This window comes from Sesamum indicum, linkage group LG13 (assembly GCF_000512975.1).
Source record: "Sesamum indicum cultivar Zhongzhi No. 13 linkage group LG13, S_indicum_v1.0, whole genome shotgun sequence".
Classification (NCBI taxonomy): domain Eukaryota; kingdom Viridiplantae; phylum Streptophyta; class Magnoliopsida; order Lamiales; family Pedaliaceae; genus Sesamum; species Sesamum indicum.
Window position 1 is genome coordinate 4,462,061 of NC_026157.1, and position 22,269 is coordinate 4,484,329.

The 22,269-nt window shown below is 31.1% G+C and overlaps 2 protein-coding genes and 2 non-coding genes across 8 annotated transcripts; all 4 read left to right on the plus strand.

The window, feature by feature from the left end:
* Nucleotides 11,295-11,998, plus strand: LOC105176448 (EPIDERMAL PATTERNING FACTOR-like protein 1). Its single transcript, XM_011099250.2, has 2 exons — nt 11,295-11,536; nt 11,651-11,998. Exons 1-2 carry the CDS (start codon nt 11,402-11,404, stop codon nt 11,888-11,890), a joined length of 375 nt encoding a protein of 124 aa, XP_011097552.1. The 5' UTR covers nt 11,295-11,401; the 3' UTR covers nt 11,891-11,998.
* Nucleotides 13,985-14,069, plus strand: TRNAM-CAU. The gene is given in 2 exon segments: nt 13,985-14,022; nt 14,034-14,069. It is a non-coding gene; the product is annotated as a tRNA-Met (tRNA).
* On the plus strand, nt 17,851-20,964 carry LOC105176449 (very-long-chain (3R)-3-hydroxyacyl-CoA dehydratase 2). 5 transcript variants are annotated; one of them, XM_020698589.1, is made up of 10 exons: nt 17,851-18,005; nt 18,089-18,174; nt 18,281-18,328; nt 18,412-18,500; nt 18,672-18,725; nt 19,557-19,624; nt 19,737-19,786; nt 19,883-19,971; nt 20,503-20,643; nt 20,741-20,964. In XM_020698589.1, exons 1-9 carry the CDS (start codon nt 17,947-17,949, stop codon nt 20,605-20,607), a joined length of 648 nt encoding a protein of 215 aa, XP_020554248.1. In that variant the 5' UTR covers nt 17,851-17,946; the 3' UTR covers nt 20,608-20,643; nt 20,741-20,964. The 5 variants fall into 5 exon arrangements, with proteins under 5 accessions (XP_020554248.1, XP_011097554.1, XP_011097555.1 ...); XM_011099252.2 differs by having other exon boundaries at nt 20,792-20,964; XM_011099253.2 differs by having other exon boundaries at nt 20,503-20,638.
* Nucleotides 21,432-21,504, plus strand: TRNAE-CUC. The gene has a single exon. It is a non-coding gene; the product is annotated as a tRNA-Glu (tRNA).

The window sequence follows — 22,269 nt, forward strand, 5'->3', positions numbered from 1 at the left end:
ATTGATGCATGAATATAATCAATGAAACATATATGAATTCATTTATTTTCAATACATATGTACTAAATTTGCTGAATTTAAAAAATCTCTCTTTTAATTAATAAAATATTAATTTATCGATAAATTAATATCACTCTAAATTAATAAAATTTCATGGTCCCAAGGTTATTCATTTATAGAGGTTTTACTGTATGTATAAAAAATTTCTTAAATAAAATAGAGTTAATTACGCACCCGAGTTTAAAAAATTATATCTAATTTTTTTTGAAATTTTACTTATATATAATAATAAGTTTATTTATAAATTAAAATTTATTAAATTTATTGATATTAATAAAAAAATTTAAAAAAAGATATATATTTATGTTTTATTAACTTATTACTGATTTAATGTAGATCAAATAAATTTTTTATGATTAAATACACCCATATGTCTTTATGTGTTAATGCATATGATAAGGTATATTCACCATTATAAGGATAGTTTAGTCGGAGAAAAATTTGTTTGACCTGCAATAAGTCAATTAGGGGTAAATATCAATTTTTATTGAATTTTTCTGTTCATATCAATAAGTTTAATATATTTGGCTAATAGAGGGACTTATTTGTTAGACGAAAGCAAACCTTAAGGGTTCTAAACGTAATTTTCAAATCACAAGAGATATACGTGTAATTACACTAAATCTCAGGGGAGGAAATCTAGTTATCGCATAAAAAAAGAGTTAATTACACTCTCTCTAAAAATATAAAATTATACTTTTTTTAAAAAAAAATTCAAATTACACTTACGTTCTCTTCAAGAATTTACTGTTTACACTTAACCCCTTTTGTTAAAGATTGGATAAAAAATGCTCACGTTAGGAAAAAAAAATCACATTCATTTGTTCATATATTTTCTTGTCTGGTAATTATTTTTCAGACACGGAATTTTGTGTAAACTCGCCATATCAGTCTTTGCAATGTCGTTTTACAAAATAGCTTCTAAAATCATTGCAAATCAACTTAAACCTTTCCTTGATAAAACCATTAGCCCTACACAAGCTATTTTTATTCTGGGATGCCTTATCACTTCTAATATCCTTATACCCTATGAACTTAATAATTTTCTGATGTCTAGAACTCAAGGTACAAAGAATTTTATGTCTTTGAAATTAGATATTAGTAAGGCGTATGACAAGACAGAGTGGGCATTTCTTAGGCGTGTGTTTATCTAGGTCTGCTTTTCCTGCTAAACTGGCCGATCTCATTATGTTATGTGTTGCTACTGTGTCTTACTCTTGTGGCCCATAGACAACAATTTGGTACTGTTACTCCTGAGCGTGGCCATAGAGAGGGGAACCTTTGTCTTCGCATTTTTTTTTTATTATGCACTGAAGCTTTAAGTTCTTTATTGAGCTCTGCCGAGCAGAAAAGTGTTTGATCAATGGGATTGCAGTCTGTTGAAGCCCACCCAAAATCTCTCACCTTCTCATGCTGATGATACCCTCATCTTTTTTGAGGCTTCGGATGATGCCATGAGACACATTGCTCTCTTTTAAGACATCTTCAAACGAGCTTCCGGCCAAGGAATTAATTTCAGCAAGTTGACTGTTGTTTTCCAGTCCTAAATCCGTCATATGGGCTAAGGCTATTTAGATCCAATTCTGTTACTATTAAAGTTTTCTAAGACTAAAGTGGTTGATATTCTACTGATGTTTGTTCATTTTAATATTAAAACCATATATTTTTAATTAGTAACCTTATGTACTATTGGTCACATTATGGAAAAATCAGTGGTGTAATTAGAGTAATTTTATGTTTATTATTTTAATTTGTCACTCATTCTTTTATAGGCCACTTATCATGTACTTTTATCCACCGTCTATTCACTTATTAAGCACTACCATTACTCTTTTCTCTATTACCGTTATATTATATTGCCATTTTGGCGTTAATTTGTCTCGTGAATGTAGGTTATATATTTCAACGATGCAACTATTCATTTTCTGTTTTTCTCTCTGTTTATCTAAAAAATTATATAAGAAGAGGGTTTTATTATTTGAAGGAATATTTTATCTTTTCATGATGAAATTTGGGACTAGACAATTTATTTAGAACGAGTGTTTGCAAAAATTTCTACTTTTAAAAATGTTATTTTCATATATTCATTTCCTGGTCCTTACATTTTGTTTTCTTGTTTGAACTCTGTTTTCTTGCTTTACTATATGAGAACTTATCAACTTTTTCTTGGAAAAAAAATGTCATTTTCGTAAAAAAATTAAAAGTTATAACAGAATCAAAAGTTAGGTTAAAAAGTGAGTAGTATTTATAAAAAAAAAAAAAAAAGGAAAGAGCAGACAAAAACTAAATTTATTAATGTTTGAAAAAAAATCACTTCAAAAAAAAATTTAATTGATTAAAGATCATTTTATCCCTATTTGCTAAACGAATACTATTTTTGCTTATATTTACATTTGCTGTCAGTCATGATTATTTTTTCATAAAAAATAATAAATTTTATTTTGATTAATATATTTCATATTTAACTTTTTTGCAATATTAATAGAAAAAAGTGAATGTTTAATTTAATAATAATCCCACTAAATAATATAATTGTTGATACATACAATAAATAAACTTGCATGAATGCAAAAAAAAAAAAAATATTATTTTATTAATTAATTATAGCATTTAATTTATATTTAATAAAGTTAGAAAATATACCAAATAAATTATAAAAAAATTACAAATTATTTAGTATGTGAAAGTGTAAATTTGATTATTGTTAAATTATTTGAATTATTTAAAAATTTTAATATTAAGTTTAAATATGAAACTTTAAAGATAAATAAAAAACGGTAAGTTGAATTAAAATTATTATAATGAGGGTAAAATAAAAAAAATTAAGTTAAATATAATTACAAAAAAGTCAAAGCAGCTAGAAGCACCATCCAAGGTGATTTTTAACTTTTGGCCTAGAAGTACTTTTCTTAAACCAAAAATTGATAAGTATTTTATTGAATTTCGCACAAATATTTTCTTATTAAACTTGTGATGTACATTTCCAAGATTTTGTATCTAAAAAGGAGATTAAGTTAAGAAAATTACTACTAAATCAAAGAGAAAATTTTATGATATATTGTATCAACGCCCGTTGATATTAAATTTAATTGCACAAATATTTTTAAAATTATAGTTGTAATTATAAATGTTCCCCTACTTACGGAGAAAACTTTGCAAGTGTACCTCTATAATAAATATTATATCAACATCCATTGGAGGAGTGTTCTTGTAATTATACAAGCTTTTATTTCCACACATGCACCAATTCTTGCACGTACTTAAGATTTGAAATCCAAATCTTTTCAAAAGAGATCTTGAAATCTAAGCCGGTGGGCTGTCTTTTAGGACCAATTGTTCAAAATTGTACATACAACGCATTGGGCATCTTGTCAATTCAGCAAGCATTTAATTTTGAAGTGATTGCTTGTGCCAGTTACGATTTACGAATATTGGTGGTAGGGGCCGGGAATTACGGCCAAGATATACAGAAGACAATATACGAGGAGTAAAGAACGAAAACAAGAAATAGAAAAAACATTGGAAGTTGAAATACAAAGAGAAATCACGAGAATTTACAGACAAATAAATTTTGTGATTTCAATTGTTGCTCGAATTTGAATTTAATAACTAGGAGAAATATATTTTTTTTATTATGGTTAATTAAAGGTAAAAAATCGTCATGAATATTAATTAACCACAACTATGCAATGATTATTACTCGTTGTTTTTGCAAGTATGATCATAGCTAAAATGATACGGAATGTTGATTAATCGTAATCAAAGTTTAAGATTTTTACATTGATTTTGTGTTATTGTGGCCCTCAATATTAGTTTGTATAATTTTTAAGTCGTGGTAATTTATATCGAATGGGATAATTCTTTTTTTTCTTTTTCTTTTGGTAGCTGAGCTTATTTTCCTATTCAAGAAAAATGAATTAAAAACTTATTTTGAGCTCAATTTATCAGATATAATAAACTAAACACGAAGTATAACATAAAATTATTCGAGTCCTATTTGTGTTTGATTTAATTAGTGTTTGCTCGCTTACAATTTTGATTTGGAGATCAAACTAGAGTATTCGGATAAAACGGCTAAAGTACACCCCTACTTATATTTTATACCTTAGTAGGCTCTGTACCCACGTGTAAAGCAATCGAGTCGTACGGGCCTGAGTCCGACAGACTCATCACAAACATTTAAAATTGTATTAATCATTCACATAAAATCGTACAATTCAATCATATCTATAAATATATGAATACAACGTATGATGCATTGGCCTTTACTTACAAATTTAATTTCAAAATGACCTTACTGGATTAAAAACTCAAAGGCTATAACCTGGGTCGGCTTTCTAATATTATTCTCAGAAAATCTGTCTTGCAGGAATATTTGGAGTTTGTCGGAAATTATTGAACCTGATCTCATTTATAATCATACATGTATATGAACCCTAAATTGTGTACACGTAGATATGTCTTCTTACATACTAGTTGAATGTGGCATATTCGTTATACAAAAAATTTATAATAATTATATGATAATATAAGAATAATTATGATAAAAAAAATTGAAACAAAATATTTGAAGTAGGAGAAAGAGGAAAAAAAATATTAACTAAAAATAAAAATAATTTTTACTATTTTTAGGAAGTGGGAAAAATGTGAAACTTAATGGATAGAAAAAAATAAAAGTAGATAAAAAATAAAAGAAATATCAAAGTAGTCTTCCAGAGTATAGATAGATATGTAGTGGGCATTTCTTACATGTGTGGTGTGAAGACAGGCAAATAATTGAGGAGAGTTGATGTCTACCAAGCACCAACCTCATAATTAAGGCGAAGGGGACTTCAATTTCTGAAAACCATCGTTCAGCTGTTGTCATTCTCTCTTGTACTTTCAACGTAGGGTAATAAATGGAAAAAACACATGTATAATTGTAACAACTTGAATAATAATAATTAATTTATTGGAATGATTTTTTTTTAAAATTTGTAACCTTTTTTTTTTCTTTTTTGTAACGGCTAGGCATACCGTGGCTAAACGATGCGTTACAAAGTATTTGTAACGTCTTGCACAAAAGTTGTTACAAATTGTAACGGCTTTTTGTGACGGTTTGCTGTAGCCGTTACAAAACTAGTAACATGAATAAAAAAATTAATTTGGAACAGCTTTTGTAACTGCTGGATTGAATTTGAAATAAATGTTATTGTAACGGCCATTATAATTTAGGTATGATTTTGCCAGATATTTGGAACGATTTTTATAATATTCTTTGTAACTGTTTTGTATTATATTTGTATTTGTTTTTTGGCACTTTATTTGCATTTCTTACTGTTTTTTTAACTTATTCTGTCACGATTTTGGAACGGCCTCTATTTTAATTTGTAACTGTTTTTGGCACATTCTTTGTAACGGCCTAACAATTATATATTTTATTGGTGTATTATAAAATTCGTTACAAATGCAGTTACAAAATTTATTATTTTTTAATATTTTTTAATGTTAATTTTATTTAAATTTGTTTTATATATTTTAAGATTTATTTTATTTAATATATTTGATTTTTTTTGTAAAAGCAAGTAAATAAATTTATATAAAACATACATAATATAAAAATAATAAAAATTAAAATATTATTAAAAAACATTGTTTTTACAATATACCAAAAAAATCCTAATCTAAATTATTATTAGCTGGAGTGCCGACACCCGATCATCTATGTTGAAGCTTGTCAAGTCACAGGAAGTCTGAAACGTATGAAGCAAAGTTCTTCACTATATAGTTGGAGGTTTCGAGTTCAGATACCAAGCAGTAGATCTTTGATGGAGTCACAAGACTTCTATGACAACTCTTCACGTTCTGATCGGTTAATCTCTTAGAAGCCACTGCAGTAATATTCTTATAATATTCAACTCGTCCACCAGTACGACATTTGAAAAATTGACAAAAAGAATTATATAAATAGTTAAACTTTAAAAATATAAATATTACTTATAATTAAATAATATTATTATTACCTTCAATTTTTGGAACTAGAATAGTTGGTGCTCCTGTGGGATTTGCAATATGTTGGCCCAAGGATGTAGATAATGCCCTTTGACTGGTACGACTTCCTTGGGCTGGTGTTCAATCTTAGTCCATTTGGACTCATCAACAACTCTCCGAGCCTTCATTTTACAAATAACTATCCAATCCGCTTTGTCCCTCTTCATACTTGGGTACTCAGTATAGTATACTTGTAGTGCTTGTTGTGCAAAGACCCAATGGAACATTACGCGACTTTTCTGCAAAATCTGGGTACATCCGGTCAAAATCCTTCCAAGCTTCGGCATTGGATGGATGACATGTTGACCCCTCCTCCGTCTAATGTGTGGCATGCCACATCATGTGCTCAGTAATTGCTCCCAAAGAATACAACCTCTGCAGACTGGAATAAGCGGTAGGTACCTAAGGACAGCATGCAGGTACTTCTTGCAACGTAGATCTCGCCCTTGGATCCGCTTGTACCTAGCATCCCCACAAAACTTGCAGTATTCCAAATCAACGTCGTCCTTCCAATACAACATGCAGCCATCCTTACACGCATCGATTTTCTCAACCGATAAACTTAAATCCTTTATCAACTTCTTCGTGTTGTAGTAATCTCTCGGCTAGGTGTGACCCGAGAGCAATATTTTATCAGCCCATTGGAATATTTGATCATATGATCGCTCAGAAATATGATCGTCCACCTTGATGTCCACCAACTCAGCAACAGCTGCGAATTGAGATTGGGTGCAACCGTTACACAATAGCTATTCGGCAGCATGCACTACAATGTGAAAATAATCTGTCAACCCTTACTCATAATCATAGGGGTCACCACCATAACAATATGAAGAAGGACTGGCATCAATAGGGCAGGACCTCTTACCATCATCAGGCATAGCATTGTGAGAAGGAGAAAAATAACTCAGCCCGACTGCATCAAAAACCATCAGTTGTGTCCAATCCGTATGTTGTTCATCATCCCAATGTGAATGATTACCCTCAAAATGGGCAGTGTGGGTTTGCTCCTCAAGCACTGGAAGGACAGTAACAGCGTCAAAGTACTCTTGCACCCTATCCTCGTCATGAGAAGTTCAATTATAATATTTTGGCATAAATTCTCACAAACGCAAGTGATAACTGACATTTTCGGGTGTTTTGAACTTTGTGTTTTTGCATTTTCGGCAAGGATACCTAATTTTGTCTCCATCCATTTGTCCGCACTAACACTTTGCCCATTCTATGAAAATCTTAAGCCCATCCTCAAACTCCAGCGTCAGACCTGCTCTCCCTGAGACGTTCTTATTATACATTCATCTCCTTAATTCTCGTAACATAATGATATACATATATATATATCATTGTATTCACACATAAAAATATATATCTAATGAATTTTTTAGTTTGACGACCTACATATTTATAAATATTACAGTACTAAATACACTATTTTGGAGAATATATATAATTAACATGATGTAAGATTAATAAAAAATTATAAAACTAACATAAGTAATATACTACAATTAATTTAATTAAACATAATAAAGTATTAAATTAGTTTTTATTACTTGGTCAACCCACTTAAGTGACGGTCCAAAATTTGAGTAATAATCTACAAGCTAGTCAAATGTATATGCACCAAAAATCAGAGTATTGAGAGTGTTTTGTGGTTAGTATATAATTTTTTACAACAAATAAAATTAAATGAATATATATAAAGTTTTTTTGTAACGGCCTTTGGAACGCCAAAGATAGCCGTTGAAACTAGCCATTAGAAAATATAGCCGTTATTTTGTAATGGCCTTTATAATGGCCTTCCCAAAAAAAAATAATAAAATAAAAAATAACCGTCCCTAATGTAACGGTTCTTGTAACATCGTCTTTTCATGTACTTTGGAATGATTTTTTTCACTGCCTTTGTAACTGCTTCATATCTGAAAAATCATCCGTTATAAAAATCATAACAAATTAGCAACGGCCTACAAATTGTAACGATTTTAGGCAGACAATTTTGTAGTGGGTTTTGTAACGGTTTTAGGCCATTACAAATTAGTCCATTTTCATTATCCTCTCAATGACGACGTCAATAAGTCAATTTCGTTACAAAGCCGTTACAAGGGTCGTGTGTATAGGCCGTTCCAAAAAAGCCATTACAAATTATGCTTTTTTTTATGGTGGTACGTAGTTAAAGCGGATAATATTTCACATAATGTACCACTAATCAAATACAAGCCATATCAATATTGAAAAATTTATAATTGAGTAGGTTAAACCTGCGTTAAAGTGAAAACACATTTTTTTTTATTTTTATACCATTTGGATCCTTTTCCTAGAATTACATATCGATCAAATTTTACCATAACCACGTTTTGACAAAAGCTTCAATATGTAGCTTTTAATACCACCTAATTTATTTTTCATCTAATTATCAGTTATACACATTAAATTTATTACTTGGTGGAATTTTTAACATAAAGATAAGGTTAATTTTGAAATTTAACTAAAATCTATAGTTGTATAATTAATCATGAAATTGTTATTCTAAACGTTATAATCACTTTTAATTTTAAAAATAAAAAAAGGCACCATTAATTTGTCAAGAATCCCACCAAAGAATTCTGCGTGTGGATTTATGTTGAAAGCTTGCAATAATAAAAGATAAATGCCCATTGTTAGAAATTATGGCCCAAATACAAAGGCCCACTCACAACAAGCCCATCGTCACTTGGAGGCCCACACCCGGTACCCGACCCGCTCCACTCAGTCCGACCCGGGTTTGACTATACATATATACTCTCTCACCCTCAAACCCTAATCTAATCTCTCTCTCCTTCTTGCGGTTTCCGCCGCTTCCCTCTTCCCTTCTCTCCCCCCTTCAAACCGATACAGCCGTTGGTCTCTCTCTCTCTTCACCGTTTCCGGCGGTTATCAAGAGCCAACTTAATGGCTCTTGAGAAACCGCCTAACGGACTCCCTCCGGGTGTTTCTTAGCCTATAAGAACGGAGGTCCTTCTCTTCTCTTGCTCTCGGCCGAACTTGAGAAAATCAGTGTTTCCTCCCTCAGTCTCTGTGATATATTTTCTGTGTGAGAACTTGCGTTGTGGTGAGCGATAGTGACTGGTCTTTGTGATCGGGGTGTTGAGGTTGGGTACCGTGAGTAGTGGAGCAACCGTGAGGGTTGTGGCTTGTGTGGTGGGTACGGTATCTGTGACCGTGTCCCTCGGAAATTGGATCTGGCTCTTTCCCCTGAGCCACATTCAAACAGCATTGTTTCTTTGTTCGGGTTCTCTATTTTTTTGTAACATTCATTCCTGTAAATATTTAGTGCTTTCGGCCTGTAATTTTTGAGGAGTTTCGTACTCCATCTCGTGTAATAGTTGATAGGATATATTTGAAGGAAATACCACTGGAGGGTTATACCCTACATCCATGATTAATATCAGTCACAAAAATTTAAGTGATAACTAATATAAACACTTTAACCTAATTTATGACTCTTTTGACCTTTTGACGATAAAGGCTAATAGTCTATCCTAATGCTCCAAGTGTAATATAAATAAATATTTTTTAATAAACCTAAACTCTTATAAGCATTTTAGCTGAGCATTAGCTATGTGATTCAAAATGAATGAATATATATAGATAAAATTGTTCGTAAAAAGTTATGTAGGAATAAAATTATCCAAAATTAGGTCAAAGTATTAAAATTAAGTAATTTTAAAAGTTACGGAACTAAAACTAATAAATTTAAAAATTAAAATTAATAACAGATAAATTTAAAAGATTAAATAAATAATTTTTTTTTTAATAATAAATGGATAGAATGAAGTATCTGATGTTAATAATGAGACCCCTTTCAATTATATATACGAAGACCTTTCACTTTCCACACAGCTACAATTGGCAGGAACTCAACAGCTTACAAGGACGAGCTCTTGGACCCCTACATTCTGATTACATTTCTCTCTTGTAATTATCCCCCCCTTCCCCCCTCCCCCACCCCAACCCCACCAATCAACTACATATATATATATATATATATATACACTTAAATATATTTTTCGTTTCGTAGCTTAAATTGTTTGGCATTTTCTTTTAACTTTTTGAGATAGCATTTTGATCCTATTATTTTTTAACTTTCCTGATTTAAGTCCTGTTTTTCGCTGGAGTTCACTCTTCTCACCTTTTATAATTAGGGTTATATATTGTTCCTTTTGTCAGCATTTTCGTCCTTAGCTCTTCATGCTAGCATTTTGGTCCTGCAATTTTTAATTTTATGATTTTAGTCATTTTTTCACCGGAGTTCACTCTCACTATAAAAAAAAAAAATAGTTCAATTGTTGCAAAAAGAACTGATGCTAAAATTAGCGTTGAACTAGTTAGCAAGTAAATTTCTCGTTGTTATTATGCATTAAACAATTTGTTGCTAAACTCGTTAGTAAGTATTTTTGTTGCTAAATCTATTAGCAAGTACATTTCATGTATTAAATAAGGTAAATTACAACAACCTCCCCTGAGGTTTGGCATAATTATGAATACCCCTCTTTGTTTAAAAAATTACAAATACCCCCCTAATATTTGATGAAATTATGTAATTCTTAGATAGAGGTATGAAATTGTCAACTCTGCTCTTACTGTAATTTTTTTAAAATAAAAGTTTGTAAAAAAAAATCAAACGGGCTTGACGGAAAATTTTTTAAAATTATATAAAAATTATTCACTTACTCCATAAAATTATCAACTTTTTTTAAAAATAAATAAAATTATAATTCTTAATCCACAAGGGTATTTTAATCAGTTCACCACAAAAAATGAATGAAAATTTAACAGATTGGGCTAATTGTTAAATGGCCGTTAAAATCAGGATGGCATTGATAATTCTTCAAACAACGATGGGGTATTCATAATTATGACAAACCTCAGGGTAGATCATTGTAATTTATCCTATTAAATAATGTAGATTGGCAACCAGAATTTTACATATTAATTAACTCAATCCTAATATTTTTCGTAGTTATTGAACCATTTTTTTGAAGTGTCTTCTCATAGGAGAAAATAAATTCCGACAAAAAAAAAAAGACTAAAATTGTCAAAATTAAAAAAAAAAATATAAGACAAAAATACTACTATAAAAAAATAAAAAACAAAAAAGTCGAATAAGGGACCAAAAACGCATTTAATCCAACTATATCATCTATATATTCTCCTACCTGTGTTTTCTATAAAGTAATCTTAAGTTTCCTTCTCTCTTTTGTCTCTCTGAATTATTATATATACCTGATATTAAAACAAATAACAATAATAATAATAGAAACAACATGCGGCCATGGCTATACCTTCTCCCATCTCAACAACATTAATTTCTCCTAAATCCATTCCATTAATTCTTGCCCTTTTCGTCCTTATTTTCTCTCCTTCATCGTATTCCTCAAAACACAAACATTCTTCGAACACTTTCAGGGTATCTATACATATACAAATTTATATATATATATAGTCTTGATCTTCTTGTTTCACTGTGTGTGAAAAATATGGTTAATTTGTGGCTGATGATGCTTTTTTGTACAATTTGCAGGGTTTTGAGGTGGAGAAAAAAGCAAGACTGGGTTCGACGCCGCCGAGCTGTCACAACAAGTGCAACCAGTGCCACCCATGCACGCCGGTGCAGGTGCCAACTCTGCCGCAAGGCCACCGGAGTTCAGCCCGAGAAAACCCTTCGAACTACCACTCATCATCAGCTGGGGAGATGTACTCCAATTACAAGCCACTTGGGTGGAAGTGCAGATGTGGTGGTCGATTTTACAACCCTAATTAATTCGGTTTTATTTTCAAAACCTTAATTATCTTATTTTCGGAAAAACTCTGTATTATTGTCAAGCGTTGCAGATGATGCCATGGAAATAGCCAAGAATTCTTGTTCAAATCAGGTGAGATACATAATCAATTATTGTATATATAGAGAGAGAAAATCGTAATTTTTAGTCCTCACATGACTTTTCTATCTAATAATTAACAGGTTTAATTCAATTTACCTTTTTGTGATATTGTAAATGAGCAAATTGCCCCTTATAAAAAATAAATAGCAATTTACCTTCTGTGTTTTTCAAAATGAAGTAATTTACCTCTATTAAAAATAGAGGTAAATTACTTCATTTTGAAAAATATAGGAGAGTAAATTGCTACACTTTTAAAAACATATGCAGATACATTCCTTTTTTTTTTTTTTGTAAGAAGATAATTTGCTCATTTACAATATCACAAGGTAGTTTAATTATCAGAGAAGTCAGTTGGTCCAGCCCATATTTGAACTAACGGCACTGTGATTTCTCCGCTAATTATTAGATGGAAAGGTCATTTGAGAGCTAAAAATAAAAAATTTATAACTTATAGAATACAAAATGAAAAAAATCATAACAGACTAAATTTAAAAAAAAGATAATATATGAGACCAAAATTAATACAACTTTTCCTATATTTTTATATTGTGGATCAATCACATCATAAATAATTTGGTGGAATGTTTTAAATAAGATCTAAATTAGTATTTTTGCAGAGCGATCTTTTGGATCCATCGAAATCTATGACATAAATAAAAATTCCTCATATAATTAATTAATACTAAATAATATAATTCGTTACTCCATAATTTATCGAGTTTTTTCAAATGTAGTCCGTACTAGAATTTTCCACTGAACTAAATAATATAAAACGTATTAGTTACGTTGGACCTTAAATATTCAACGTCACTAAAACAAAAATAATTTTTTGTCTATATTTTAATTGATATGTATTCAAAGTTATGATAAATAATTATTATTAATTATAATTAAATAAAATTAATACAAAAATCTAATTCATTCATTGAAAAAAATAACATTCGACATGACTCTTAGTCATGATAGAGCTATGACAATTTTTTAGCCACACAAGTTAAAATAACAATAAAAAAATATTATGAAACCGTCGTTAATGACTATTGACTATAATTATTTATTTTTAATTGTGATAATTAAGTACAATTGAATATTGTATTTGTTATCGTGCGTGGGTAGGTAATTAATTCATGATGAAGTGGGATTTGTATAATTTTCATGTATTAATTAGTTATAAATAGTGTAATAATTCTTTTTTTTATTTTTTTGCCCCCATTTTGGTGATGTTGAGAATAGGGTTGGTCAGATTGAGACGAGACACATTTAATGTGAGGATGTGTGGAAATCAAAACCCCTACGTAGACTGTAAGGAAGTTTATCATTACTGATGAATTCTTCAGACTGATTTCAGCTGGTTGTTGTTTGCATTTATTGCCATAACTTTTATTTCTTTCCTTGTGATTTAGAAAATTACATCTAGTATTTCTAGTATTTTTTTTTATTAGACGAAATTTATAAAATTTATTTATATTAACAAAAAAATCAATAACATCTTATATTTATCCCGAATTGACTGGTTAATGACTTATTACAAGTCACTCAAATCTTTTTCTAACTAAATTATCCTTGTACATATCACACGCAAATGTATGTGAGGAGGCATATCTTCGCCCTTATAAAGGTAGTTTGATAAAAAAAAAATTAGTTGACATGCAATAAGTCATTGATAAGTCAATCGGAGGTAAATATAAATTTTTATTTAATTTATTTTGTTAATATAAATAAGTTTGATGAATTTTGACTAATTGAGAAATCTATTTGTTAGACAAAAATAAATATTAGGATACTAAATTTTAAAAAAAAACAATATAATTATTTGAAGGGGGAAGCGGGATAATTTTTAGTCTATTTTAGAGAATATATTTCCTATTGGATCCTTTATTTTTGTTAACTTTTTAATTAAATGGGTGTAATAGTTGACAGGAAAATATCAATATTATGAACAGAAGGAACCTGTTCAGAAAACATAACAGCAAGGGGTGGTGGCGCAGTTGGCTAGCGCGTAGGTCTCATAGCTTCTGAGTAATCCTGAGGTCGAGAGTTCGAGCCTCTCTCACCCCACTATCATTTTACACAATAATTAGCATATCATCTATTTTGCTCCAACATTTTTTATATGTATTTCTGAAAAACACGTGACGGCTAAAATAGATGTATAACACTAATAAAGTAGGGACTTTGCTCCGGTTTTGCTCAATTAATTACCAGTGTTTATGCCCTGTCTCAGTTAATTCCGGATAATCGGCCATAAAATTACGATCGTTGGTCATGACTTTTATGAGTGTGGCTAATATATTTGTAATGGTGAAAAGTTATAGCAAAAATATTTGACATGGCTCATAGTCATGGCAAAAATAATTTTCATAGTAAATAAGTTGAGTTTTTACATTAATTTTTATTTTAACCGTGATTGAGTAAAAATTATTTACAACGGCTTTAATCCACATGAATAGTAATTTCTTTTTTTATTGCATAATGAGACTGCATGTCTGAAGTTAATGCTAAGAAACCTGTTGTAATTCTTTGCTTATTCAAATCAGAAACATACTGAAATAAGGCTGTGAGACAAGCTGAAAACATAACACCGAATCATGTATTGACCAAACTGTTCTAACTACTGCAATAGAAATGCATAATACTGAACAGAGTTAAAATAAATTAATCAAACTAATCACAAGGCCAACATTGAAATAAGGCTGTATATATTTATACATTTTTTTATGTGGGAGATATTTTTAATATACCATAGGAGACCTTTATCTTATAGTATCAAAGTCCGGAGGCTCTTGGAGACTTCGTAGAAGATAGAACACTTTAGGCTTAGATCCTGAATACATCGATAATCAGCTCAAACAATGAAGTATCTTTAAAACCTTCGTACACAATGTAAAGGACATCAGTCCTACACAGTTGGTGATGCAGTCACTTTTAATAGTATGGCAAGCATTGTCTCCTAGGACTACTTCCTGTCGCTATCTTGAGGATATGTACAGCCCACTGCCCACCATAGGATTATACTCTTGTCTAGGGTGCACACAAAATAGTACAATACAACCGACATCTATATATTGGCTCTCTCGTATCAATTACAACTTTGTGCTACTCCAACTCTTAAGCTCTTTAATGAGAGATATTGAATCCTCACTGACTCGAGCATCAGAAAGCCACTGCTTGAATCCCTTCCGGCATGGCTCTAACACTGTGTTCTTTGGCAGGATTATCACTGCACCAGAAAGGATATTTGGAGCATTTAAAAGTGGTGAAGACCTTAAACACTCACTACACATCATCCAGATACCTTATGGTATTTTTCGAGTACAACCAATTACAAAAGATTCATAGCCTTAATCAAAGAAATGAGAAGAAATTATATGTCATTGCTCAATATGACCGTTAGGAAATAGCAATATTGAGCATGAAAGTAACACAAAAAATAAAACAAAAAAATTCCCCAGAAGAAAGGAAAAGTAGCAAGCTCGACCTTTCTTTGATCTTTGTTGCAGCTTCTCGTGAATGGAGGAAATGAAAAATAGGTGAGGGAATATTGGACGGCGGGGAGGACAAGTTGATAATCTCTTTAAAATAATCTAAACAAGATATAAATTCACCGTCTTGTTCAAATGAGCTGACTAACCTCAATTAATAAACTCAAATCTACCAATAATTTATTAATTGAGGGCCAACAATGTTGGACCTAGGCCGCAACCCCGGGTTTCAAGTATCAGCAATTAAGATTTAATTATTTTTTATTATTAAAAAATAGAAAATAATAAAAATATACATTTAAAAGAATATAACAAGTCTTTGAACTTTCACAGGTTTTTTTAAAAAATTTTTATTGAATTCGCAAATCGCAACCGTGACTTAGATATTTAAAATATATATATTATGATCGTCAGTCTTCATTAAGATAAAAAAAAAATTTAATAAAAATCTTGAAGTCACAGTCACCATCCGCAAAATGGAGTCGCGGAAAGGGTCCGTGACTCCTTAGGAAAAATCTTTTAAAAAAATGTGAAGTTGCGGACACATATAATTTTTTGTTATATTTTTATTATTATTATTTATAATAAAATAATAATAATATAATTGAAGAGGCAGGAACACAGAGGGGTGGTGGCGCAGTTGGCTAGCGCGTAGGTCTCATAGCTTCTGAGTGATCCTGAGGTCGAGAGTTCGAGCCTCTCTCACCCCACAATCCGTTTTAGCCCTTTAGAATTGCATATCATTTGGTAGATACACAATAAATATAATATAATCAACAACTCACGTATGCTTTTTAAAAGAAATTAAAAAATATATACATTTAATCAAAAGTTCAATAGGTTTAGAAAAAAAATAAATTAATTAATTAATTTTGTCATATTTTTTTAAAAATATATATTCAAAAAATTGATATATAATTACTTATTTTTATCTAAAAATAAATAGTTAATCACTTGATTTTATAATCAAATTAATGAAAACTTTTTATGAATTTGTTTTGTGTAGTTATTGTATTATTCATTACTTAAGTTTAAACTTATAAAATATAATAAAAATTCAACTATTTAATTCACTTCACTGATTATACTTTATTATAATTAAAAGATATTTTTTTAATTAAAACAATTTTAATTAAATTTAAAATGCAAAATTTTTAAAAAATAAAATAAATTCTATATATATAATATAAGAATAATATTATTTAAAAAATTAATTGTAGGGAATAAGTGTTGCATTTATTAATTTAAAATAATAAATATTACATGACAAATAATTAAAGGGGCAAAGTGTATTCTACCTTAATTTTTATAGAGTTTACATCTCTAAAGCCTCGTGGTACAAAACAAAGCAGCTAGATTTCATATAAATTATTCCCACTAAATTTTAAAAAATAGATAAATCATGTAAATTTTACATTCGAATCATTCATTCTGAATTTTGATGGTATCACCATTATATAAAAGTAAATATATATTTTCATATTTTATGTATAAAAATTTAAATATGGGCTCCAAGTGATGAATTGGAAGGAAGGAGGATCGTTTTGGGAGAGAACGGAAGAGGGTTAATTAATTTTTTATTATTAAAAAATAAATAAATTATATTAATATATATTTTATAAATATAATAATAATAATAATATAACGAGTCGTGATTAGATTTAAAAAATATTTTTTTTTTAAAAAAGCCCAAGTCTCGATTCAAAATGATGAAGACATTTATTACATTTTCCCATCTTTATTTTTAGCTAAAACCATGAAGTGGACTGTGTTCCATATTTATTGTTTTTCTTGTAATAGTTAGACAAATTTTTGTAACATCACAAACGGATAAAAGTCAATAATTATGAGTGAGAGTGAAGATAAATATACTATCTCAATGTTTTTCTATATTAAATTTTACGTGTTAAATCATATTGTATCTTCCTATTTCATTTAGGCCCAATTCGGTAAGATAATTACACAATTGATTTTGAAATAATTAATAATAAAAAAGATCACGAATTTTGGGTTCATATTTTTTATAATTGATTAGGTAAAGACATATTGTAGTTAAATTTTAAATTAACATCTTTATTAAAATGGATTAAATACACTTTGTACTCCTAGATTATATATCTTTACATTCCTAAAATATGAACGATAACAAAAATACTCTTGACAAAATAATCTGGCATTGATAATGCCCTACTCATTTACCCTTATTCACTGCCATTGAGCCCAAAAATAAAGCAACCTACTACTTTTGGAGATCGAATCACATAAATAATGATACGAGTAAAATCCTTTTCCAAAAAATAATTGTACTCTTATGCCCATGCAAAGGTGTACTACTTTCTTTTCTTTTTTCTTTTCTTGGATGGGAAAAAATTGGTAGCATATAGTATAGGACAGTGTGGTTCAACGAACCACATTGGACTAATCGACGCCACGCTCCACTGCACACACTCGAAATGTCCCAACTGCGCGACGTTTATCTCATCTTCTACAATCTCTTTCAGGCCCTGGGATGGTAAAGAATTTCTCAATTTCACGCACACAGACGCAGCGAGCAGAGCAGAGTGAGTGACGCTAACCATCTTTCTGTATTTCCAGGGCGTTATCTCTGTTCAGAATTCTGAGCAACTTCGTCTCCACAAGATCAGTTCATGGCGCTTATTCTTCTGCCGGCGAGTTAATTTGTGAGTGCCCAGAAAGTAATTGAAAGGGATGAGAGTTCTTACGTGTTTGTTTGCAGAAATTGGAGTGTTTATACATGCTTGTTTTTTCTTGATTGGTGTTTGTTAGGCCTGCTGCAAACTCTTGCATTCTTGGAGGTTATTCATGGGGCAATTGGTAAATTTCAGATGAAATTATTTTGGCGTTTTGAATGAAGACATGGCGTTTGTTGATTTAATTTCGGGTATTGATTTTTCAAGGAATTGTTCCTAGTGGCGCTCTGCTTCCTCTGATGCAGTGGGGTGGAAGGACTCACTTTTTGCTTGCTATTGTTCGTCGAATTCATGAGGTTTGTGCTGGTGGATCCTGTAATTTGATTTCCCATTAAGAGTTTTCGTATAGAATGTTCATTATCTATGCAAAATGTGTGAATGATGAAAGAATTTGCGCATCTGTATTAATTGGTGCAGTCTGTATTTCAAGGAAAAGAATGGGAGTTTATTTCTATTTCTTGATGTAGGTTCAGGAATTACCGTCAGTCTTCATAACTTTTGTCGCCTGGAGCTTGTCCGAGGTGAGTTGGGATAGTTACTTTGTTTCTTCTAATGTTTCCTGATGTTTTTAGTACATTGAGAATGAAATAAATAGGAAATCCTAATCATTTGAGCCAGAGATGAGGCGCTGTATGTATGTTTGTGTGTATCAAAAGATTGCTTTCGAGTTCGAGTGTGGACAGGGAGGGTGGTAAATAAGCCTTTGTCAGGAATCTTGATTTACGATATGATATAACTTAAAAAGGTGAGACCAATGCTTCATGATGACTAATTTATACTGAATCATGTGACTGCTGGATGCCCGGAAGTTTATCCAAGAAGTCTTTCAATTCCAACCACTAAAATCTTTTAGAATTTCCCTATCTTATTGATTGTCTATTTGTTCGCTCTTCCTCACATATTTTACCATTTAAAGCTTTCTCCATGTACCACTATCTACAAGTCTATTGTTGAAGAATGATCCATAAGGTCGGTGATGAATTTCTTCCAGAAGTCAACTTAACATGTTCATAAACACTATAGTTTTAAAGGGATGGAGAAAAAATGTCTTGATTCTTTAGCTTCTCGTTTCAATGACCATGCAAAATTGAGGCTTTACGTCTGACGAGCCTGATTCTTGACGTTCTGAGATTTTTCTTGTTAGTTATGCCCAGTGCGTTGGCTTACTGATCCTAATCTCGCAGTCTGCTGTCTCTGAACTTCAAGTGGTATTCTGGGAGTTCTGAGCCTTTATATGTTTGCCTTTCTCTTATCTGCATTTACTTGTTTTGATTTTCCTGATCTGTCCATTATCTTTCTCGACCATCCTTTACGCCACATTATGACTTTTCATATAATGTGTCCCGGAGTAGATAATCAGGTATTCACATTATGCGTTGAATTGCCTGGGATGTTCTCCAAATTGGATGACTTTTATCAGGTACAATTTCTGATTGATCATGGAGTCTAGTTACTAATATACATGGTTGGCAAAAGATGCTCTTGTCAATATCTGATTAATTACAGTTGCATTATCATTTTGTTTTTGTTAGGTACAATGCTTTCATTGTGTTGTACCCTATTGGACTTTTTCCTGGAGAAAGTAAGCCTTTTTAACAACTCATGACTCATATTAAATGGTCCTTTTTCCAAACTATCTGAACTAAAATGGTTATCCATCTACACTATTACAATGTAGTGTGGCTCATGTACCAAGCGCTCCCGTTTATAAAGAAGGAAAACCTCTACGCGGATACCCTCCCTTTCAGCTATGACAAGTTCGTAAAGGTATGTATTCAATGTCCTCAATTGTGAGACCTACCAACTCCTGAAGTACTACTAAGAGGGTGTTTGGTGAAGCTATTTTAAGAGATCACAAGATGTTTTTGGAGCTTATAACATCTTCCTGAAGTGTTTCAATAAAATAAAATGATGGCGTTTATAAGATGTTAGTAATGACAAATTTGTAATTTGTTTGAAAAAACTTATTAAGATCTTAAAAATAAGTTGGGAGCTTCTGACTTTTTTTTAGAACTTATAAGCTCACAACATCTTATTTTATCTTATTTTTGGAGGTTGAAATCCTTTTTTTTTAAAAAAAAAAAAAAAGAAAAAATTACCAAATATTTTGTGACAAACTTTTTGGAAAGCCTTATAAGCTCACCCCAACACCCTCTGAATCCTATTGAAAATTTTATGTTACAACACCTTTTGTCCCATGGAAAGCAATTTATTCCGGTGGTAGATTTGCATCTTGTTTAAGCATCTTTTTCTTTCATTTAATTCTATAGAATTGATCATTTCGACTTTCTGTTGCAGGCTTTGCTTTTCAGCTATCCATTTTTGTGGATGAAACTCTACCTTCATTTGTTCAAGCAACGGCGGTCGAAGCTGGGTAAACAACAAAAGAAGAAGCCAAACTGAGGATTGAAGTTCATTCTGATATCATAAAAATGTACGGTAAGCCCGAAATTCAGTGTACCAATAGGTATTTAAAAATGCGAAAAGGATAATGTTTTTCCTTAAAGGATAATGTCTGTTTCTTGTGTTCATATAGCGGACGAAGGTGTAATTAATCATAATTCTTTTAAACACATTTACTTACCAGCAACAGCCAACAGACCGCCACCCCAGGAAACCAAATTTGGTTGCTGATGCTGAATTCACTGTTCTCTTCTTCTTACCTCTTCGAGATACATCGTACCCCTTGAATTACTTTTTATAGTCAGTATGTATCCCATGTGATATAACTCTTGAATAATTATTACTGCCACAAAAATAGCTCGGAGAATCTTTTGTCTTTTTCTTTTTTCGCCAATTTTCTAGGATACACATTACATGGGGGTTGGTTGACACTATTCTTATGACAAAACTTGTGCCAACAAAAATGCTTAGGACTAAAAGCGAACCAACATGAAATATTTAAGAAATTTAAAATTTGAGGACAATATACCAATAATACATACGTAATTCTAAATTTTTTATTTAAATTTAATATATTATATTTTTTTATTCGATATATCAAAATAGGCATTGGGTCAAAGCCTTCGTCCCAAAATCCTGTCAATACCAATCCATGCCTAAGATCACATAAGAAAAAAAGATTATTAATCATAGGCCAATAGCCCTTTATTTCGGGCCAAGCCCGATTAGCAACATGGCTTGACAGGGCTTGGAACCGCTACCTTTACACGTACGAAATACAGAACTAACTTTATAAATAATTAAGCAGCATTTGATATCCATAATCCGTTGTAGTCTAGATGGTTAGGATACTCGGCTCTCACCCGAGAGACCCGGGTTCGAGTCCCGGCAACGGAATTTTGACTTTTTATTTATCTGCTATTCATACATATTTCCTTTGTCATATTGTCAGCAACTCAAAGGCATTAATGACGAGTAAATTACCATGCATAGGGGAATTAATTCATATATTTTTAATACTTGGTACAATTTTTTTCCGGATTTGTAGACCTTAAATTTCCAATTTCTATCTAATTTTGGACATAGATAAAATTATATATGTAAGAATCAGGGTAAATTACATTTTTGGTCCCATAAGTGGACTCGATTCCAATTTTAGTCCCATACTAAGGGCAATTCGCACATTTGGTCCCGTAAGTGGATTTTTTTTTCAATTTCAGTCCCGATTGGGGATTTCCGTTAAAACTTAACGGCAGCTGCTGAAATCCGTTAGGTGCTGTTAAATATGAAGGGAAAGCATGTAGAATTGGAGGGAAAGCATGGAGAATTGGAGAAAAAATCAACAACTTGGTGGAAATTACACTATACCCTCTTCCTTCTAAAACAACACCATAAGTCAAGATACAACCAAAAAATAAACTAAAACAGTTTGTCTTCGTTGTATCTGTGCAATTTTGTCCTCAATTCTATTCAGTTTTCGAAGCAATCCGGGTATGATAACCTTTGTCCTTGCACACATCGGCAGATCTTCCCAATGAAAAAAACTACATCCGCTTCTTTTTTTTGTATACCCAAAAAACCTCCTACCTGAGTTGTCGTCGGTCCATGAGGTTTTCAAAATCACAAGCCTTCCACAATGACAAAAATTTTCTCTATTACCAG

Coding starts and splice junctions, on each gene's coding strand:
- LOC105176449 (XM_011099251.2), top strand. CDS start 17,947: ATGTCCCAACTGCGCGACGTTTATCTCATCTTCTACAATCTCTTTCAG. Junction 18,175..18,280: donor TTCTGCCGGCGAGTTAATTT/GTGAGTGCCCAG, acceptor GGTGTTTGTTAG/GCCTGCTGCAAACTCTTGCA. Junction 18,726..19,556: donor TCGCCTGGAGCTTGTCCGAG/GTGAGTTGGGAT, acceptor GTCCCGGAGTAG/ATAATCAGGTATTCACATTA.
- LOC105176448 (XM_011099250.2), top strand. CDS start 11,402: ATGGCTATACCTTCTCCCATCTCAACAACATTAATTTCTCCTAAATCC. Junction 11,537..11,650: donor ATTCTTCGAACACTTTCAGG/GTATCTATACAT, acceptor TACAATTTGCAG/GGTTTTGAGGTGGAGAAAAA.